This window comes from Eublepharis macularius, chromosome 2 (genome assembly GCF_028583425.1).
Source record: "Eublepharis macularius isolate TG4126 chromosome 2, MPM_Emac_v1.0, whole genome shotgun sequence".
NCBI classification, from domain to species: domain Eukaryota; kingdom Metazoa; phylum Chordata; class Lepidosauria; order Squamata; family Eublepharidae; genus Eublepharis; species Eublepharis macularius.
The window spans coordinates 52,059,036-52,079,122 of NC_072791.1; the positions used below are offsets into that span (position 1 = coordinate 52,059,036).

The 20,087-nt window shown below is 40.7% G+C and overlaps 1 protein-coding gene across 1 annotated transcript in view; it reads right to left on the reverse strand.

Moving 5' to 3' along the window:
- The window catches only part of AKAP6 (A-kinase anchoring protein 6), a 290,855-nt gene that overhangs the window by 87,789 nt on the left and 182,979 nt on the right, over positions 1-20,087 (reverse strand). The window contains exon 8 of the mRNA XM_054972742.1: positions 17,425-17,545. Within this exon, the coding sequence (XP_054828717.1) occupies positions 17,425-17,545 (121 nt within the window). The remainder of the gene's footprint in view (positions 1-17,424; positions 17,546-20,087) is intronic.

Below are 20,087 nucleotides of genomic sequence, written 5' to 3' on the forward strand. Positions count from 1 at the left end.
ACAGAATCTGAGCACTTTGTATTTTAAAAGAATCCTCTTTGAATTAAAAATCACCTTCCTATTCCAAATCACCATAGATACATAGGGGAAGGCTTGGAAGCTCTACTTTTTAGAATAATTCAGTTCCAGGCAAGCATCTTCATACCTTCCCCTTTCTACCTTAGTAAGCATGTCCTAAGCTAGGCTTTTATATGGTGCTGACAGACCATCATCACATTCATTTCAGAAAAGTTAGGATTTAACATGACTTAATTTCAAATGGGCAGTCTGTAGTAGCAAAATTACACAGGAGTGAAGTAGACTGCTATTACAGACTAAGAAAGACTATTTCAACACCCAACAGAACCTTGCTTTGTAGGGTTGGGTGATTCTCAGAAATGGTGTGGGGATAAATTGTGGGGGTTGCATCTGGAAGTGGGACCTGGCGCAGACTGTCTGCCAGTTCCTCTTACACAAGCTTTTGTTCTGTTCTTAAAAGTTGTTCTGCGAGGACTGGCAAGCCTATGTCACACTGACCTCTCATTACAACACTTCCCCTTTCACATGTATATACACATTGGATCCCCTTCCCACTGCAGCCTGAACCAAATCCATATAATTCCCGAGAACACCCTTATCCTCAGAAGTATTGCTTTGAGGTCACAAGGAGCAGAACAGGGAATGGGAAATTGGCAAAGACCTATTCTTCTAACTTTGCTCTGTCCACATAAGCCTTTGTTTATGGGGCGGAGAAGTGAGTAGCAAGAAAGAGCTGGCTAAGAAGAGAAGGGGGACTGTAAGAAGGAGCTAGGTTGGCCCTCACTTCTACATCAGCTATGGTGCTTGGCAGTGTGCTTCTCCATAGTGGTTGGCACACACACACAAGCCTGTCTTATGTGAGACCAGTGACAAATCACCAAGTAAAATGGCTAGAGCTTAAGAAAAATGAAAAGAGGAGTCGAAGAGGAGGAATAAGATGGGTCAGTTAAGTCCCTTCCTCTCCCTTCATTCATAAGGCATCTCTTGCTCACTGACTTCCTATATTCCCTGCCCTACATGTGAGGAGAGGCCAAAGGTTTTATTGGGTTTTATTTATTAATATCTTTAACAAAGTGTTAATAGCATTCCTCTTGCACGTAAATATGAATTGGGCACAGCATGGTTGTTAGAAAGAAAAGTGCAAGTTAACTATATCTTCTTTCAAGTTACATTATCTCTTTTTGTCATTGTTAAAGAAAACACGCATGAAACAAGTATCTAGAAATGTTTCAGAAAAAGCTTTGCTTTTATCTTGCAAAGCACTATTTTCCATCAAAGCAGCTAAAGTCATATTTTACAAAAAGCTGCAATTTTTGCCATTTAGCCTAAAAGTTTATTAACAAACCATAATCACTATCCTGATTGCAATTAAAAAGGCTCCCAAATGGGTCAACATACTTAAGAGCGATCTGCAATCATTTAGATTTTAACATGATGGTTATTACTTATTACCAGGATGCACAATGAGATATTGATTAGTTTTAACCTTTAGATCTAAGGATTCAAGAAAGGTCAAGGTAGTAGAGTAGTCTACCTTTCCTGTCTTATAAACTTATGGCCTTTAACAGAATTCTAATGATTCAAGCTGGCAAGGCAGACCTGAAATTAGTTTATTCACTTGGCAGACAGGAATGATGACATATTTTAAAAAGTCTGCACAGATAGTGTATTTTATACTCTCTGTCTCAAACTGGCTTCTTGAGGTTGCTGAAAGCACAGGAAAAGAACCTGAGTAACTTTGGGAGCAATTCTAAGCAGGCCATTCAGACAAAAGTCCTGTTTTATTCAATGGGGCTTACTCCCAAAAACGGTCCTTAGGATTACAGCTGCGAGCTATTACTGTTTTAAGCCAACCTCAGCCAATGGGAAAAAGTGGTGCTGAAAATTTGAAAGTAAATTCATAGACACATTTTGTTAAAACGATTGTTTGTACAGGCATTGAAAAAAAACACACAGAACTTGCCGCCAGAATAAATTCTTAGGTACAGATTGTAAGGATATATACTGAGTACCTCAAGTTTTTAAAAATTCAAGTTTTAAATAGTCATAAATCGGTGAACTGCACTTAAATTTGGCTTTGGTAAACACGTAGTCCTTTTTTGTCCCTCTAATTAGAATAAAATTATCTAAATGGGCTAATCTGTTTTACAAGTTAAAACGACGTAGAGGACATTTAGACAAGCTTTGTAGCCCTATCAGTATTTCAGCTTTCTTTGCCTTTGCTAACACTTGGAATAGCTTCTTGTATTCATATCCACAAACTTAACACAGAATTCACACTTCAACTTCAGAAGAGTTATGGGCAAGAGAAACATATAACTGTTGTGTTACATTAATTTGCAGAACACTTGGCATTATCACTGCCAAGTAGTCAAATTGTTCCAGGTTGTTCCGGAAGGTTGTTATTAATAGCATGTTTTCTGAGTAAAGTTCTGTCTACTTTTGGAACTGCATTTCTGTTGCCAAGGAAACTCCTTCAAGCACAGCATTCTAGGAGCACACTGCTGCTTTTGTTTGTCAGTATCCTATTCATATCATCTAAGTAAGCACTTTAAACACACTTCAGCCTGCAGTTTAAAACATTTAAGTGTTATGGCTTATGTTTCCCATCCCCTTTAACTATAACGGTATTCTCTTCTCCTTTTAGGTCCTCAAAATGATTTTAAAATTATTTAAACTACAAAATAGAGAATTATTTTCCTAACATGTTTGCTGCAAATTAAATTAAATTTAGATCATAGAGTCATAGTTTATAGCATTACTTTAAGTGTTAATTATCTTTTCACTCAGAAATTAATGTCGACGTTTCCTACTGACTCCTGCCTACACTGTTATTGAAATATGGAGCAAAACATGTCATTGAATTCTGAGGCAGAATTGTTGTTGTGATTAATCCTGGTCACATGGACCATCTCTGCCAAAAGGAGATCGCTGAAGAAAGGTGACAAAGACAGTGATTTCCTGTCAGCAAAGAGTACGACAAGGCTGTCTAGAAGGGATGCAAATGAGGGAAACTTTCACCAGGATTTGTTTGATCCACTCCAGGCCACAGCATTGCACAAAGCCAGACTGAAATGCACAATGGAGCAGCAGCGCACCCAGAGGAGAACAAGAAAAACACCTTCTGAAATATAGTAATATCACTCCCTCCAACATCTTACCAGTGCAAACAGTGACACAGTGGTGTATTTGTCACTGTCCAGATGTCATACCAGTGACCTGTTTCTAAGCCCCTGTTTCTAAGCCTTCTAAAAGACTCCCACACCCATAGCTATTATTTATTTAATTTATTTAATATTTGTACATACCACAGTCTCAACAAAATACCCCGGCTGTTTACAAACGTAATAAAATACAAAAAAATTTGTAAGATCTAGTTCACTAAAACATACAAGCATAAATTTTAGCTTAAAAATCCAGCAGCAATCGTAAAAAATTAAAAATAAAACTACTGCAAAGCAAGTGAGAGCAGCAATAAACACACAAATGCAGCAAATGAAGGAAAAATACTATCCAAATCCAAACCAAATAGCGTAAGTCAAACTCAGCAGAATAATCTAGAAACTATCCTGGGCTAAGAGAATAGTTTTAATCTCACACTAGAAGGTCACGCAATTTGGTGCTGGGGGGGTGGGGGGGATTACAGGGAGGGAATTCCACAGATGAGGTGCCACCGCAGAAAACCTTTATACATTACATCATGACTGAAATGTGTAACCAATTGCTGAAGGCTTCTTTGCCAGCTGTATGCTGTATACATTTAGCTCTGTATCGGTGGCATTAGACTTTGTCCTCACAGCAGCTCTGAAAACCTCATTCAGCTGAGAGAAAGTGACTGGCCTAAGGCTAATTTGTGTGCTTCATGGATGAGTGGGACTTGAACCAAAGTCCTAGACTAAGTCCACACTAGCCAGAACACCATACAAGCTATTATTTTTTTTTTAAAAAATAACTGCAATGTTCCCAGTTTATTCTGCGGTTCTTTCAAGGAGCTTAAGGGGGCATATGTGGCCCTCTCCCATTTTGTAAAGTTCATCAAGTACAACATCTGTATAGAAACTTGGTTGCTCATTACATAGTCATGGTGGAAAGTGCCATCAAGTCATAGCTGGCATGGCAACCCACATTACATAGTGTGTAGAATTTATTCACTCTTTATTACATATATTCCATGAAACTTCAAGTAACATCCTATAAGATTCTCAGGAAGATAATTTCAGGTGGGTAGCCGTGTTGGTCTGTTGCAGAAGAGCAAGATTGAGTTCAGTAGCACCTTAAAAACCCAACAAGATTTCCTGGGTATAATCTTTTGAGAATTAAAGCTCCCTTTGACAGATAAGGTCAGCATCAGCATATGGAGAGGTGGGGCAGTTGCCAGGATCTGTGGCTTCTGGTAGTCACCACTGATACTGACTCCCTACTCATGCATGTCCTCCCTCTGATGCATGCACTCACATGCTTCCACTGCCTGCTTGTGAGATCTTTGACACCTCTGCTTCCAGCTGCATATGCTGCCTAGCACTGCTGAAGAAGGGCATGTGGGTGGTGCACAAGGCATCAGCATTCCTGGTGGCCATGGCAGTAGCACTTCTAGTTACACCCAGCAGTCAGCACCATTTAGGAAAGGGCACGCAGGCAATGTGGACAGGTGTGACTGTGGATGGTAGGAGAGCTTGCTGAGTGGGCAAAGGAGGGCTGCAGGCAGGTGGAAACACATGGGTGGGAGGACAAGAAGAGGATCCTAGTAGTAGGCATAGGGGGCCCCTGTCCAGGGTCCCCAGTTGCTGGAACGAGCTCTGGGACAGAGGCCTTTTCTGCACGAGTGATTTACTCCTCTCTTTTTGAGTGTTCATTCCTTAAGGATCAGATTAATTTTGCCCTCCAACTTGTCCACACACTGCTTTTAATCCTGGTGTGGGTGCCATCTTTTTTTGTCTACACTACCATGAAAGAGTTATGTGGTGAGGTGTGAATGTCATCATGGTGTCACTGGTGCTGTCTCATCACTACTACTCCCTTTTAAAATTTTTGTGTAGCCCAATTGTGTTATTACAGTATGGCAGAATGATATTATGATGACCAAAGGCACCCAGCCCTAAGGCATTAGCACCAGGAAAAAATAACAAAAGGGTGATGAAAGTGAAAAGAAACCCAACATGGCAAGCATGCAGTATTGGCCCAATCACCCCAAACACAGAAGTTTTAAACCCAAAAGCATAGAAACCTAAAAGAAAGCCATGTAACCACAACACAAATTAACAGTAATTATATCGTTATGACGTATTTTTTTTGTGAAGAAAATTTTATGACATTATAACATTGTAATGTTGTTATTTCTTTGTGTTAGTCCCCCCTTCCCCCCGTGCTGGCCTCTGCCTCGCAGCTCTGGGTCAACCTGCGTGGGGGCTGGATGTGGGAAGAGGTGTCATAAATCCTAAACAAAAATGTCCACTTGGAGCATGGCTATCCTGTATTGTGGAGATTTTTTTTTAAACCAAGCATAATGTTATATAATGTCATGATGTTATAACGTTCTAACATTATTATTGTTAGTTTAGACTATTCCATTTTAAGCCCAAAGGCTTAAACCAGGAAAGATCTTAAAGAACAATCAGTGCTCTGCAATGACATGTGAAATGGATCCAAACAATCTGCTTCATTCAGGAACCACTCATTCAATCACTTTGCTTAATCACCTTGCTTGGTACACTTGAGACTGGTAGTTGTTCAACTCTTCTGGATCCACAGTAGGTTTCTTTAGGGCTGGACATACCACTGCTTGCTTTAAGATAGGACTGATCCTCCCCTTTCTCAGGGAGGTATTTACTGAATCCCAGACCCAGTCCACCAGTCCCCTCCCCTCAGATTTAAGCATCCAGGAGAGCAGGGGTCATACAAGCAGGTAGTCAGTCTCAAGCTTCCAAGTACAAGCAGGTAGTAGGTCTCAGGTTTTCAAGAACCCTGGATAAAACTAAAACTGGATAAACTGAAAGGTATTCCATGCAACTGGACAAATTGGCATGCTGCAACCATGTGATCTTGTCACTGCTAATGTAGAGTCCAAATTGGAATGGAAGCAAGAAATTTTATCCACAAAGTGCTTAGCAAAATGATTGCAACAAGCTGCAGAATAGTCCATCTCCTCCTGTAGGCTGGAGACCAATAGGCATCTGACCACCCTGAATAGTTCAGCAGGTCTACATTGTGCAGATGCAATGGTGGCAGAGAAATATTGTTTCTTTGCTGCCATCACTGACACAGATTCATCTGGAGCCTTTCTCCAGTGTTGCTCTAGTCAGCACTCTTCTTGACACTGATCTGCCAGTAGGAGACGGGCAAATGGTCCTTCCTGGATATATGGTTACATCAAGTAGGAATAGTGTTTGTGGAGGAAATTTCAAGAACTTTTGTTGCCAAGTAGGCCCCCTCCCCTGCTTTAAAGCCTGCTATGAACTGTGTTAAAGTTTCCTGCGTTGCTGTTTTACTGCTGCACCAAAGACTGCTTTGCACGTGTGTGTTCTGATACACGTGTCAGTTTCCTGCCTGCGTGTCAATTACCTTGCTGCTGCAATAGACTGTGTAGTTTACTGACTCCATGTTTGGTTAACTGCACAAAGGACTCTTTTTCTGGGCAGCCCTGCCCTGACCTGTATCTGGACTTCCCAGTGTGTGTTTGGACTGTGTTACAAGTGTGCCCCGTGCCTGCATTGCCATCTGCCACGGACCGTGCCTGTTCCCTGCTTTGGACTGTGTTTTGTGTGCTGTTCCCCCTGCCTCCATGGAAGCCTGCCTCATATGGGCCCAAGCCGCTGCTAGCAGCCGGGCGCCTGCCGGGGAAACCTCCAGCGAGCCTGGCTAGGCGCTCCCTGGTCAGTTCCCGCCTGGAGCCTCCCGTGGGCCGGTCCCCGAGCTTGCCCTTGCTACCGGGCAGCCTGCTATCCAGCCCCAGCTATGCCCAGCCGGCATCCATGTTCTCAGGCAGCCAGAAGACCCTGGGAAGAAGACTGCTTTGAGAAGCCATTTCGGCGAAGCGGGCACACCACGTCTGCAGCGAGAGCCCCTCGCCCCGCTCTGCATATCTTAGGAGCCGCCCCGGAGAAGAACTAAGTGCCGACCATCCCAAGCACTTAGAGAATGCATCTCAAAGAAACCTCCGCATTCCAGAGCTGATGACATCAGGACAAGCCCTGTCCGCTGGAACATCCTTTCAGCCCACTTGGATTTCCCCCTCCCTCTTTTGTCCCCTCTTCCTGAGGTGTCACTTATCGCAATCAGATTACCAAAGTGGCCCATCTAAGCCATTCAGTAGCCCATTAGAACCTTTGTTTTAAACTGTGAGAACCACCAAGTACAGCACCAGCCCCAGGGTACGTTTTGGGGTATTTAAGCTGGTCTCCCAGACTACTCGGTGCTCAGGCCATTCCCTATCCAGACCTCCTTGCTGTCCGTCTGTGGTTCCAGTGCCGGCATTGGACCACCACCCTCGCTGCTGTGTCTCTGCTTCGCTCCAGGATAAGTGAGTATTCCCCCCTATCATCGTTGGGAACCAGCTAATGCGAACGTCTCTGTATTTCCTACTCTGTATTTCCTAGATCTTGTGTGTTCCTTGTATGATTGTGCAAGTTAGGCTTACGCCACACTAAATACACGTGTTGGAACTTATTCGTTGTCTGCCTCTTTTTCACTAGAGTGTCTGGGATCGGGACCTCTGTAAACATAGGTTATGATCCGCGCTTAATATTTAGTTACAGACTGCTATAGCTAATTCCCCATTATAATAAAGAGCAGTTCTGGTAACAGTTTGTTTATCTTGAAAACCTGACTCATTATTGATGGTGGAAAGGGGTGTGAAGCTCTGGAGGTTCAAGGAAGACTTACTGATATTTTTTTACAGAATTTTCAGAAAACCAGGGAGCTCCTTGCTGGGAGTGCCTTAATGTTTTCTTTGATGAGGAGACCCTACTTTAATTTCACAATAGATACTTTTGCCCTCTCCTAAAGAACCCTAAGGCCAAAAGATATTAGAGTACATATCTGGTATCAGAGGACCTGAGGATCTTGGGATGTCTCTGTTAGGGGTGGCAGGCCACCCAACAGACAGTCCCTGGTAAATAGGGATAACCGGAGTAGATGCATCAGGAGGGTAAGCTACGAGGGAGCATACTCTCCAGCTTTCCTTAGGAAGACGTACCTTTGATAAGCATTTTAAATTCACTTAGCCAAGCCAACTGCTCCTTTTCTCTGGAAAGCCAAGTGTTCCTTACAACTTATGTACTTCTTTACAACTTATATGCTTCCAACACATTTCTTTACAAACCATTACAACAGCTCCAGTACTTCTTCTGCCCACTATGGCACACACCCCTGTTAAAGATTTAATTAGGGCACATTTTATGCAGTGTGTATTTCAAGCACCTTAAATGCTTTTATAATCAACCCTCCAAATGTCAAAGGAGATGCCAACATTTTTATATTTGTAAAGAAATGTTTGGTTAATTTTACTCCCTACATGCTAACAATTTTAACAATCATATCTTACTCAATTTAATGGGGTTTTAATCTAACACACAATTAATCTTCTGGGGGAAATGTAAGGAATTATCATTAACTTTCTGTGTCTGGTACATTCATTTCTAATCTCCACAGCTCCAATAAACCCTGATTTGCTTAATTTTTGAACACTCCGGGCAGAAATCTTGCATCAAGAGAGAGGTTCCTATTAAAGGATTAATGAGAAGAGTTTAGGTCTGATCCTGTAAATCCTATGCAGCATAATTATCACTGGCATTTTATGTATAGGGTTGCAAGATCAGGTGGAGATATAAAAGAAGGATTGAGTGATTTATATAAACTTTATGCTATGCACTATAGTGACCTACTAGAATGGATCAGATATGTCCCAAATATCTCTATATTCTCCTCAATGTTCAAATGGCAGTGATATCTAGGAAACAGAGGCTAAGTCTGAAGACAGACATATTATCTCATAGGTCCCCAACCTTTTTAAGCCTATAGGCACCTTGGTAATTCTGACACAGGGTGATGGGCACAACTGCAACATGGTTGTTGCAGGAAGTAGAGCCAACGACAAAATATCATGGAGAGAGAATGTATAACTTTAATAGTAACTCTTCAGCATTTCAGGCGGAATCTCTGCTTAACAAGATGCCTTTAAAATGAACATATTGTTTAAAAATATTTTCTTGCATACGTGCAATGTATCTTCAATCACACAGTGAAGATTGTGTTGTAGTGGAAGCAATTGCTGAAGCATTTTTTTTTAAAAAAATTACACAATCAATCAGATTTCCAATGGCCAAGCAGAAGCCCTGCAGAGGGAACCTCCCACCTGGCTCCACCCACTTTCTAAAAACACAGTGGGTGGGCACCACATTGTGGGGGCTATATTATACAAAGTAAACTCACAGGATTCTGAACACAAATCTCTTTACATTTTAATGTAAGTTTCAAGCATATCAGCAAATCAAATTTTGATGTCATTTCCCCTCTCTCTCCTTGACTGCTTGCTTCACTGTTGCTCCAGCTTTCTCCTCCTATTCTTTCTCCTCCTGTTCAGGCTGGGAAACAAAAAGCCCTGCAGCTGAGATTGGAGAAGGTTCTGCTGTGTTAGGCATCTGGTTGAAGTGAGCCTTCCTTCCTAGCCACTACAGGTAGAAGGAGGACTGCTGGGTGAGAGAGAATGGATATATCCAGGTCTTTTTTTCAGGGGGAACGCGGGGGAACGGAGTTCCGGAACCTCTTGAAAATGGTCACATGGCCGGTGACCCCACCCCTGATCTCCAGACAGAGGGGAGTTGAGATCGCCCTCCGCGCCGAGGGCGATCTAAACTCCCCTCTGTCTGGAGATCGGGGGCCAGGCCACCGGCCGTGTGACCATTTTCTCCAAGGACAACCCACTGAGTTCCACCACCTCTTTTCCCAGAAAAAAAAAGCCCTGGGTACATCAAAGAATGATTCATCAATATGATAGAGAAAAGATATTTTTTTGTGATGTTTGTCTTCAGCCTCACACTAAGATTTCAAAATAAATGCAGGTATTAAAAAAGTCTATTTATTACATTTTCTCTCACCTTTTCTCCAGTGACCTTAGGATACCATACATGAGTCTCCCTTTTTCTGTTTTATCCTCCAAGAATCCTGTGGATAAGCTAGGCTGTGAGAGTGTGACTGGCTAAAGGTCAACTACTGAGCTCAATGGCGGAGCAGAAATTTGAACTTGGGTATCTCTGCTGTTAGCTCAAACACTATAATACGTTAGCATTCAAAAACCTTCTGGAGAACAGAATTCTCTTTAGATACAGCAAACCAAAACTACAACCAAGCAGTATGCCAGTTTTTAAAAGTCTCGTTTCTATTATCTGTCTGTAAAATCAGGCAGAAAGGTTGGTTTGCATCACTATGCAATGTGAGAAATGTATCACTAAGAATATACACTGAACTGTGAATATACAGTTAATTTTCTCATACCCAGTTTTAGAATTTCTATATTGTTATTATGCTTTTAATGTATGCTCTTGCCTTGCAATGCACTTGTTTTATTATAGATCCTTCCCATTTACAGACTCCTTAGAGGCAAAGATTACTGCTGGCAGTAGTGATAACACAGCAGGTAACCTGGCAGAGAAGGTTTGCTGAGCTGGCTCAGAGGTGCAATTACTTACCAATTCAATAACTGGGAGGAAGATTCTGTGGATTTAAGATATACACCACAAGAAAAGAGAAAGCGCAAAGCTTTCTATAGAAAGCTATTCTAGCAGAGCATTGTGAACTAAAACAAAGCAAAGATGCCAGACTACTAAAGCGATTTTTATTCTGTGAATCTGCAGGAAGATAACCAACTCAGTAGCTCAACATTAAGTTCAGGCTGACCAATACAGACAATTACAAGGGACTTCTAGGCAAAATAATATTAAACCAAGGAAACCCTGCGAGCGTATATTCAAACCCAAATGGTACTCTCAAATGCACCCTCATGTGGTGGCTGCTAGCATTTACCGTATCACCAAAAATGCTTCTGAACTAACAGTCTCTCTCAAATTATAAATACCAGGTGTTACCACATGAGAATGCATGCATTCCCTGCATGGAAATGACATGAGAAAGTCATCTTATGATGGCTTTATTACATCAAAAGGTAATATATGAACAGTGAAATCCTAAGCAGAGTTACGCCTGTAGAAACCCATTGATTTCAGTGGGCTTAGACTGGAGTAATTCAGTTTAGGATGCCTATGACTCTTTATTAAGGTACTGAACATTTTTGGGAGCTTAACAGAACATATCTAGAGGTTTGTCTTAAAAATACTCCAACAGTTCTTCTACAAATAATTTTTTGTTAAATTCTGTTCAGTGCAGCAAAAATATCCTGTCATTTAATTAATAGGCTAAAAGTCTTTGAATTTTGTTTAATGTCTGAATTGACCTGCTTTGGAAATGGTCTGCACTATAAGTTAAGCTATTTTGTTATATTTGTATGAACAGTGTAATGTGTGAGCCTAACAGTGCAATCCTAAGCAGAGTTACTCCAGTCTAAGCCCATTGAAATCAATGGGCTTAGACTGGAGTAACTCTGCGTACGATTGCACTGTAAAGCTTATATTTCTTAGCCAGGGCAACATTTAAAATGTGGAAGGTACATTATCAGCGCAATCCTAAGCAGAGTTACTCCAGTGGCTATAATTACTCTGTTTATGATTGCACTGTTTGTTTTTGGGCTCTTGTCTTCTTGAGTCACTTTATATTACACGCAATAGCATGACACTCATGAATGAAGGAAGCATGTGGGAGAAAAGCAAAGATCAGCACAGTGAATGCTAACCGTTGGATGTGACATTTCAGACTCATTCATTTTATTAATTCAAATGAGGGGCCATAAGAGGGAAATTAAATAGGAAATTCAATCTGTAGTGCAACAGCGCAAACTTGTTGTGCTCCAAAGCTAGATGAGTTACCTTCTGCTTACCTAATACTGAACTTCAGCAGTCGAGTATTAAAGTAGAATTGTCATCCTCTGTCTGCACAAATAAATTTCCCACCCAGAATTCTATAACCTCTCACTTTCTTGAGCAAGCTAATTTCTCATTCTATCTCAATTTCTTCCCCTTTAATTTACTCTCAGCTGCTCTCAATGTTCTTTGCCTCTTAGACTTGCCTCAGTCCTCATTAGGCCATTTTGGGAATACTTTTTGTGATTATTTTATAAAGTTATACTTTTTGATAGCCCTCTCCCAAATACCTTGAAACTCCCGCTTTGTCTGTAGGTTCCCTGGTTTTGTTGCTTTCATGATTAGCATGAGCCACCCTTTTTATTATTAAATGTAGTAATGTCAGCATGACCCAACATAGGCTAGAGCTTATTTCTTCTGATGCCCGAATTGTAAGATAAATGTGGGTTTCATTCTTGAATAAAATATTCTTTATACAGATGCTCAAAAAAGAACTAGTTGGCCGTTTCCACCCATCTCCCCCTCCCGAAAAATAGCACAAAACTTATGGAACGACGCACCTTCATGGCGCGATTTTCCACCATGACTTTGCTTCGTGGCGCGTTTTCTGACGTCATTGTGCCACGAAGCAAAGTCATGTTGGGAAATCGCACCATGAAGGCGTGTCATTCCGTAAGTTTTGCACTATTTTTCGGGAGGGGGAGAAGACGTGTAAACGGCTGTTGTCAGATGACTTCTGTTGATATTAGTTGTTGATCACTTGTTGGTTATATATTTGGCTTTTATTGTGTATTTTATTTTATTCAAGAAAATGGTAAGATATATAAATGAATGAACTTTGATATTTTCATTCTTCTAAAATGCAACTCACTATACATTATTGTGTACTGGTCATTTTTTTCATGTACTGCAAACACATAAATTGAACTTACTCCTTTTATTCCTAAATACTTCAGTTCTCTGTATTCAATATTTTCCTCCCTGATTGAATATTTCTGTATCATACTTTTCCTCCAGAGGTAACAGATGTAATGTTTCCCCAAACCAGATCTTATTTTGCCATTTTTCAACCTCTCTTCTAATCTCCAAAGGTTTGATTTATTATTTCTGGGTCTTCTCTGGTATATGCAATACCCATTAAGTATCTATGAACTAGGAAACTTTTTCACCTTGAGCTCAGGTGAGCTCTGCTGCAGCATCTATTTCATGCTCAGATATTAATACAGATGGCAGAAGAAGTCCCTCACTGTACCATCTTAATATAGACTTGTTGCTTTGATTACTTCCCGTATCTTACTCTAAAATTAAAGCACAGCTAAGCAAAATGAATAGACATTACTGCCTAAAATGCACCTTTTACATAATCAGAAACCATGGCTGTAATTCTGATAGAAGACCATGGGTAAATGGCCCAGGCGCACACACTGCTAGATGGCTGTGGTAGTTCAGGAGCAACCTGTTCTTATGCAGGCTTAGGAACAATCTTAGGTGAGGCAAGCTGACTCTGCTAACCAAAGGGTGACTCCTCTGTTACACTGTTGTATCCATAGGCACAAATGCAAAGATGTATGATTTTGAAATGTAGGGATAGCCACACCATTGTGCTTTTGATCGGTGGCACACTACATCATCTTAAGATATGCTTTGGAAGTATAATTGTGGAGCCTCTGTCTATCATCTCTAAGAATTCTTGAAGAACAAGTGAGGTGCCAGAAGGCAGGCAAATGACATCCATACCTGGAAATATTTTAGAACAAATCTTCAAACAGTCAACCCTTGAGCATTTAGAAAAGATGGCTGTGCTTACTAAGAGCCAACACTGGATCTTCAGGGACAAGTCATGTCTGACTAACCTTATCTCTTTTTTGGAGAGACTTACAACTTTGGTGGATTGAGGGATGCTGTGGACATAGATTACCTTGATTTCAGTAAGGCTTTTGATAAGGTTCCACATGATATTCTTGTTGACAAGTTCGTAAAATGTGGTTTGGATCCTACTACCGTTATGGTACCTTATCCTCTTGGAGAAGAGTGACAAGTGGGGTGCCCCAGGGAGCTATCCCAGGCCCTGTGTTGTTCAACATATTTATAAATGATTTGGATGAAGGAAGAGGAGGAATGCTCATTAAAATTGCAGATGATACTACATTGGGAGCAGCAGCAAATACAGCAAAAGATAGAATCAAGATTCAGGATTAGAGATGGTCACGATAAAAAAAAATTAACGATCCAGCTGATCATGGATTGGGGCCAGCAACGATTCCAAATAAACGATCCACACCGATCATCTCCCGTTCCCGATCCGTGGATCGTGGAGGCAAAAGCGGAGGGGCACCCCGCTGTTCCCAGAGATACAGGAACGGTGGGTGATGCCAGCGGCATCTGTGTTTGTGTTTGGCCGTCTGTGTTTGGCCGTCAGAGCTGCCTATCAGGATTTGCAGGGATGAGATTGGAGTGCCCATGGCTACAGAACACCCCTTTCCCCCTCCCTCCCCTGGCTGTCTTCTCCCAGCTTGTGACTGCTTTGCTGCTCTGTGGTTGGAAGGAAGCCCTGCTGATCAAGGAAAGCTGGGCTTCCATTCGGGTTTCCAGGGCGACAGAAGGAGGGAAAACACAGCTCAGGCTTTCCCCTGGCTCCGTTGACAGGGGAATAGATTGCTGGCGCCTGAGTGTCTGGATCCCCGATCCGAGCCCGATCGCCCCGATCCAGGCCCCTCCTGATCGCTGGATCGTTGGCTGTGGACGATCACAATCCGCCGGGTCACGATCGCGCGATTGCCATTATTGTGGTTTTTTTTTCCTATCGTAATGCAGATCGGGCCCATCTCTATTCAGGATGATCTTGACAGGCTGTAAAACTGGGATAAAACTAATAAAATCAATGAGATGAACGTAAAGCTCTGCATTTATGTAGGAAAAATCAAACGCATAATTATAGGCTGGAGGAATTGTCTTGGCAGTAGGACATGTAAAAAGGATATAGGGGTCTTAGTAGATCATACATTGAGCATGAGTCAGCAGTGTGATGTGGTAGCTAACAAGGCAAATGCAATTTTTGGCTGCAGTGACAGAAGGGTAATCAGATCACATGAAGTGATGGTATCATTAGGGCCATTTCCACACGTACCAGCATCGTGCTAACCTCTAGCAATGACGGCGTCTTCCTGGCGCGATTTCTGAGATAATCGCACCACGAAAATGGGATCATGATGTCATGACATCTGAAATCATGCCAGGAAGACACCATTGTTGTGAGAGGTTAGCACTATGCCAATATGTATGGAAACAGCCTTTACTCTACTCTGGTTAGAGTCACTTGGAGTACTATGTTCAGTTTTGGGTACCACAGTTTTAAGAAGGATGTTGACAAGCTAGAATGTGTCCAAAGGAGGGCAGCAAAGATGGTGAGGGGTCTGGAGACCAAGCCCTATAAGGAAAGGTTGAAAGAGGTAGGTATGTTTAGCCTAGAGAGGAGATGACTGAGAAAAGATATGTTAGCAATTGAAGGGTTGTCACATAGAGGATGGAATGGAGTTGTTTTCTGTTGCCCCAGAGAGTGAAAATCAAATCAAAAGAGTTTTCAGCTAAACATTAGGAAGAACTTCCTAACAGTTAGAGCAGTTCCTTAGTGGAACAGGCTTCCTCAGAAGGTGGTGGGCTCTCCTTCTTTGGAGATTTTGAAGAAGAGGCTAAATGGACTGCTTACAGCAATGTTGATTCTATAACTCAGTATGAATTTAGGCAGATCGTGAGAGGAAAGGCAGGAAGAGATGAGCTGGTACTCAGCTATTGTGGCCCTTTCTTATATGTCCAGGATAATACTGATTGCCACTTTGGGATCAAGAAGGAATTTTTCTCCAGGCCAGATTATCCAGGGATCCTGGAAGTTTTGTGCTTTTCTCTGGGCACAGATCTGGTGTCAATGGGGGAATGGGGGAGAAGTTGTTGCGAATTTCCTGTGTTGTTCAGCAGGTTGGTCCTTGAAGGCCCTTGGGGTCCCTTCCCGTTCTGTGAGTCTATGTTTGTACACTTGTACACTCTACTTGATTCACTCGCTCTTAGGAGCAGGCTCATTTAATAATAAGTTTTCTTCAGAGTTTTAACACAGATTGTGGAAAATGTATATCGTGCACTGATTTTACTTTTGAGAGCTGTTTGAAAATGTTCAATGGAGGAAATGGCACATGTCTGATGTGCAATCTGTCTGCAAATATGTTTATCAACAGTGCATTTCTCAGCACAGTTATACCTTTCTAAGCCCATCGGTGTCAATGGCTTTGAAGGGTATTTCTGTGTTTAAGATTGCACTGTATATTGTCTTCATGTACGGGTATTTGCACTTATGTTTTGAAAACAAGTTTTACAGAATTATTTTACACAACATGTTTGAATAAATTGTCAAAACACATGAGCGGAGAAGAAAGAAAACAACTTTTATTTGACCTTGAGTGTAGAATTACTTCTATAAGAAATAAAAAGCTAGAGGGTAGTTGATTCTTGTCATTATACTGTTGCTGATTCTGTGGTTAGTTATTAATTTTATTTTTTATGATTCGCAATCTGCTCTTTGAGATATGCCATATGCTCAAAGCAATTCAAGGATGACAACTGTCAGAATTAGTCCAATAAAAATTGCCTAAATGAGGAAGATTTACTGCAGCTTGATATTTCTATAGAAAGTCCCTCCTCCAAAATGCCCCCCCCCCAATTTGTCAGTCACATACTAAAGCTTGGAATGGAACTTAAAGATATTGCCATTTTTGAAGAAGCTATCTTAATACACGGATCGACAGAAACAAAAGTAAACTTGGCTACACTGGCATCCGCAAGAAACAGAAATCTTTTTTAAAAAAATTATCTATTTTCACATCTAGCTCTGTGTTTATACTAGATAAAAAGATTTACAGTGAATGCAAAAGCCCACAATTAATTCACAAGCAAGTGTACTGACTTAACAGGAGAATATGTGTTTTATATATAACTAATAAAATTAAATTGTAAGAAACCTATATCTCTGAAGCAATAAAGTAAAATCAAGGCATATTTTTTCTTTACTAAAGAAGTCTGAAAGGTGGATAAAATCCAGAAGAAAGCTCTAATCAAAACACATTTTCTAAATTCAACTATAATTTCTTTCCTTCATTTTGTTTCTGCCTGTTTATGAATTCATTTTCATCTGTTTCTATTCACTCTTAACTACAAATCTTTGTCCTATAGAATTGCACCAAACAGAATGTTATAAAGAGAACTTTCTCACAATTATGATGTTGGCTCAGGCTGTCCGCACAGAGGGGATGGAAATGAGGTTGGGGACAGGGAAGGGAATTCTAATAGACACCATGATATATACAATGAACGTAGGGATATCCTGTGAGAGAAAGACTTGTCAAACTAATCAGATCTTCTATAGCTAGGTAAAGGCAGTAACGGAAGCTCTAACCTTGTAAAGATGCAGCTGCTGCTCCTCTGACATCATCAGGTCATGGCTGTCTATCACTATGGATTCCATGTCAATCAGCCAATCCCAGAGCTCCTGGTATTCTGAATCAAAGTCCAAAAGGCTGCCGATAAGGAACAAAATGTATTATGCATAATAGGGAATAGCTGTTAAAATCCTGTATTAGAATAAGATATTCTTGAAAATGCACGATGCTCCTTGCTATGTTTCTGAGTAGATACTTATATTTCAACAGGACAGATGAAAATTCAAATCCATTACACAATATGACCTAAATCTCAGTAAATGATGCAAAGGTTTGTCAACAACAGTAGACATACTTGTTAATGCTTGAAAAACATAAGAAATAGGAACCATGCCTTAGGGCTATTTAATGTTGAATGGTTTTAAACTGCTAACATATTTAACAAACTTCTCTGCAAAGGGCATTATATACTATTGTCTTCACCAAAAATATTATTTTCATAGAAAAATGACTCAATCCATTTAGCCATCCCTCTGCTGTCTATCTGCCTATCTCTGCAAATATATATCCTACATTTATTTTCATGCATGAGTAGCTAGCATTTCAACTTAACGCTTTAAGATAGGCTTGAGTGAATAGGGTAAGCCAGTGAGAACTAAGGCCAGATACTGTATTAGACAGGTGTTCCCTACAGACATGTTAGAAACAAAGGTAAGGACAGGAAGTCAAAACAATGAATCCTTGAATAGCCAGCAATCATTAAAATTCAAAGAAGGATCACAATGGTTTCCAACAAAATAAATCATTAGAATAAGGAGCTTAAAAGGATTAATGTTATTCTCTATTGAAAGCCTAGTGAATAAGTAAAACACTGTGATACCAAAAAAATAGAAGAAGAAGAAGGAAAAAAAGAAGACACACATGAAACCCTGCAAAATTGTCTGCAGGATAACTCTCTAAAGGAATTGTCCAGAATTGCAAAGTGCAACTCTTCAAACCTCACCTATGGCAATAGAATATAATTAAGAATCCAAGGACCATATGATAATGTAGTGCTGCTCACTATAACTTATTATTTTGGCATATTTAAATTTAAAACGGAATATTCACTATGATACATGTACAACACGAGGGGCTCACTGGTGCAAAACTCAGGCAGTACAAAATGAATCCCCCTGATTCAAATATTTGGTACACAATTATCAGTGACAAACTAGATTTAAATAAAGGGGGATTCTGCATGATCAATTTTGATCAGACTTTCTGAGCAGTCATGCCGCGGTGGAGTCCTACGAATCCACTTCTCCCCGATTCCACATTAGGCTTTTGTTTCGCACATTTCATCAGCTCAAAGTCCATCATGCGGAATTTTTGACAGGATAAAAATCGATTCCTTATCGCTTTTTCTGGCGGAAGTGTTGAATGATGCACATCTTCATTTTTTTTAATTTTGTTCCCCCCAAAAAACGTTGCTACACATAAACGTTGCATCAAACCAACACATTAAAAAAAAATTCTCACAAAAAAACGTTGCTACACATAAATGTTGCATCAAATAAACATATTGGATAGGCCAGAGCACTTCCCGCCGATATTGTGGAAGAGTATTGGCTATTAACATTTGGAGGGAAAATTGTTACCAATGACCCCACGTCTATCTTTCCCGCTTTCTTCATGAGCAGTATGGTTTAGTGATAGGTGTTGTGTTGAGGACGGTCTCTTTCTCCCTCCATGAAATGCCTAGACCACTAGTTGAACACTGAAGTCCCTCCATCACACTTTCACTCTACCTCAGAAGCTGTCAGCTGTCAGCAAGCAACAAGTAACAAATTTGGTGCGTTGTAAAATTGACCCGTTATTGGTCAGCTGTTGTCATGAGACACAGGATATGTTTCTGCATAGATTTGTAGAAACGTTGCAATGTTTTTTTACATTTTTTTTTTAAAGAGGGGAAGGGAAACGGTAGTGGGTGTAGCTTAGAAAACATGATTGGCCAATCAAATTAAGTTGATTCGAAGGGCGTGAGAAAAGGGCAAGGGTGGGGAGAACATCGGATAAAGAATTTTGCATGATTAAAATCCCTAATCTGCCGCGCATGGACAAATAAGTCGGGGGAAAGCAGGATGGAAAAAAACCGGACAAAACGTGCAGTGACTTAGAATCTGCTGCTAGGATTGCCTTTCCACGTGTGGAAACACAAGAAAAAATCGAGGTCATTTAGAAGCTGAAGCAGGGAAAACCGTTCGTGTGGAATCACCCAAAGTCAGCATTTATACACCAATACTAGTGCAATTCTGCTTAGGCTTTTAAAATATCTGAATGTACAGGATAATTTGTGAATTTTCTCAAATACATAAGCATGAGTATTTATATTATCCAAAAACTAGTTAAAAGATTATTCCAAACACTGAATCCTAGATATTATATCCAGCTCATAGGATGGCCTATGTAGAATTACACATTCCAAAGTACCATTTTCACTCATGAGGAAGAACTCCTTTGGGTAAATCTGGATTTTCCTTCAGAGTATAAATTCCGAAATTATTTTTGGTGTCTATGAAACAGCTCATGTAACATTTCTACCTCAGAATACTGGAAAATGCAATAGCATTCATGAAGTCCATCTTGAGGCCCTTTCAGGACATCCATGGAAAAGCTACCTGGTGGAGTGCTTGAAAGC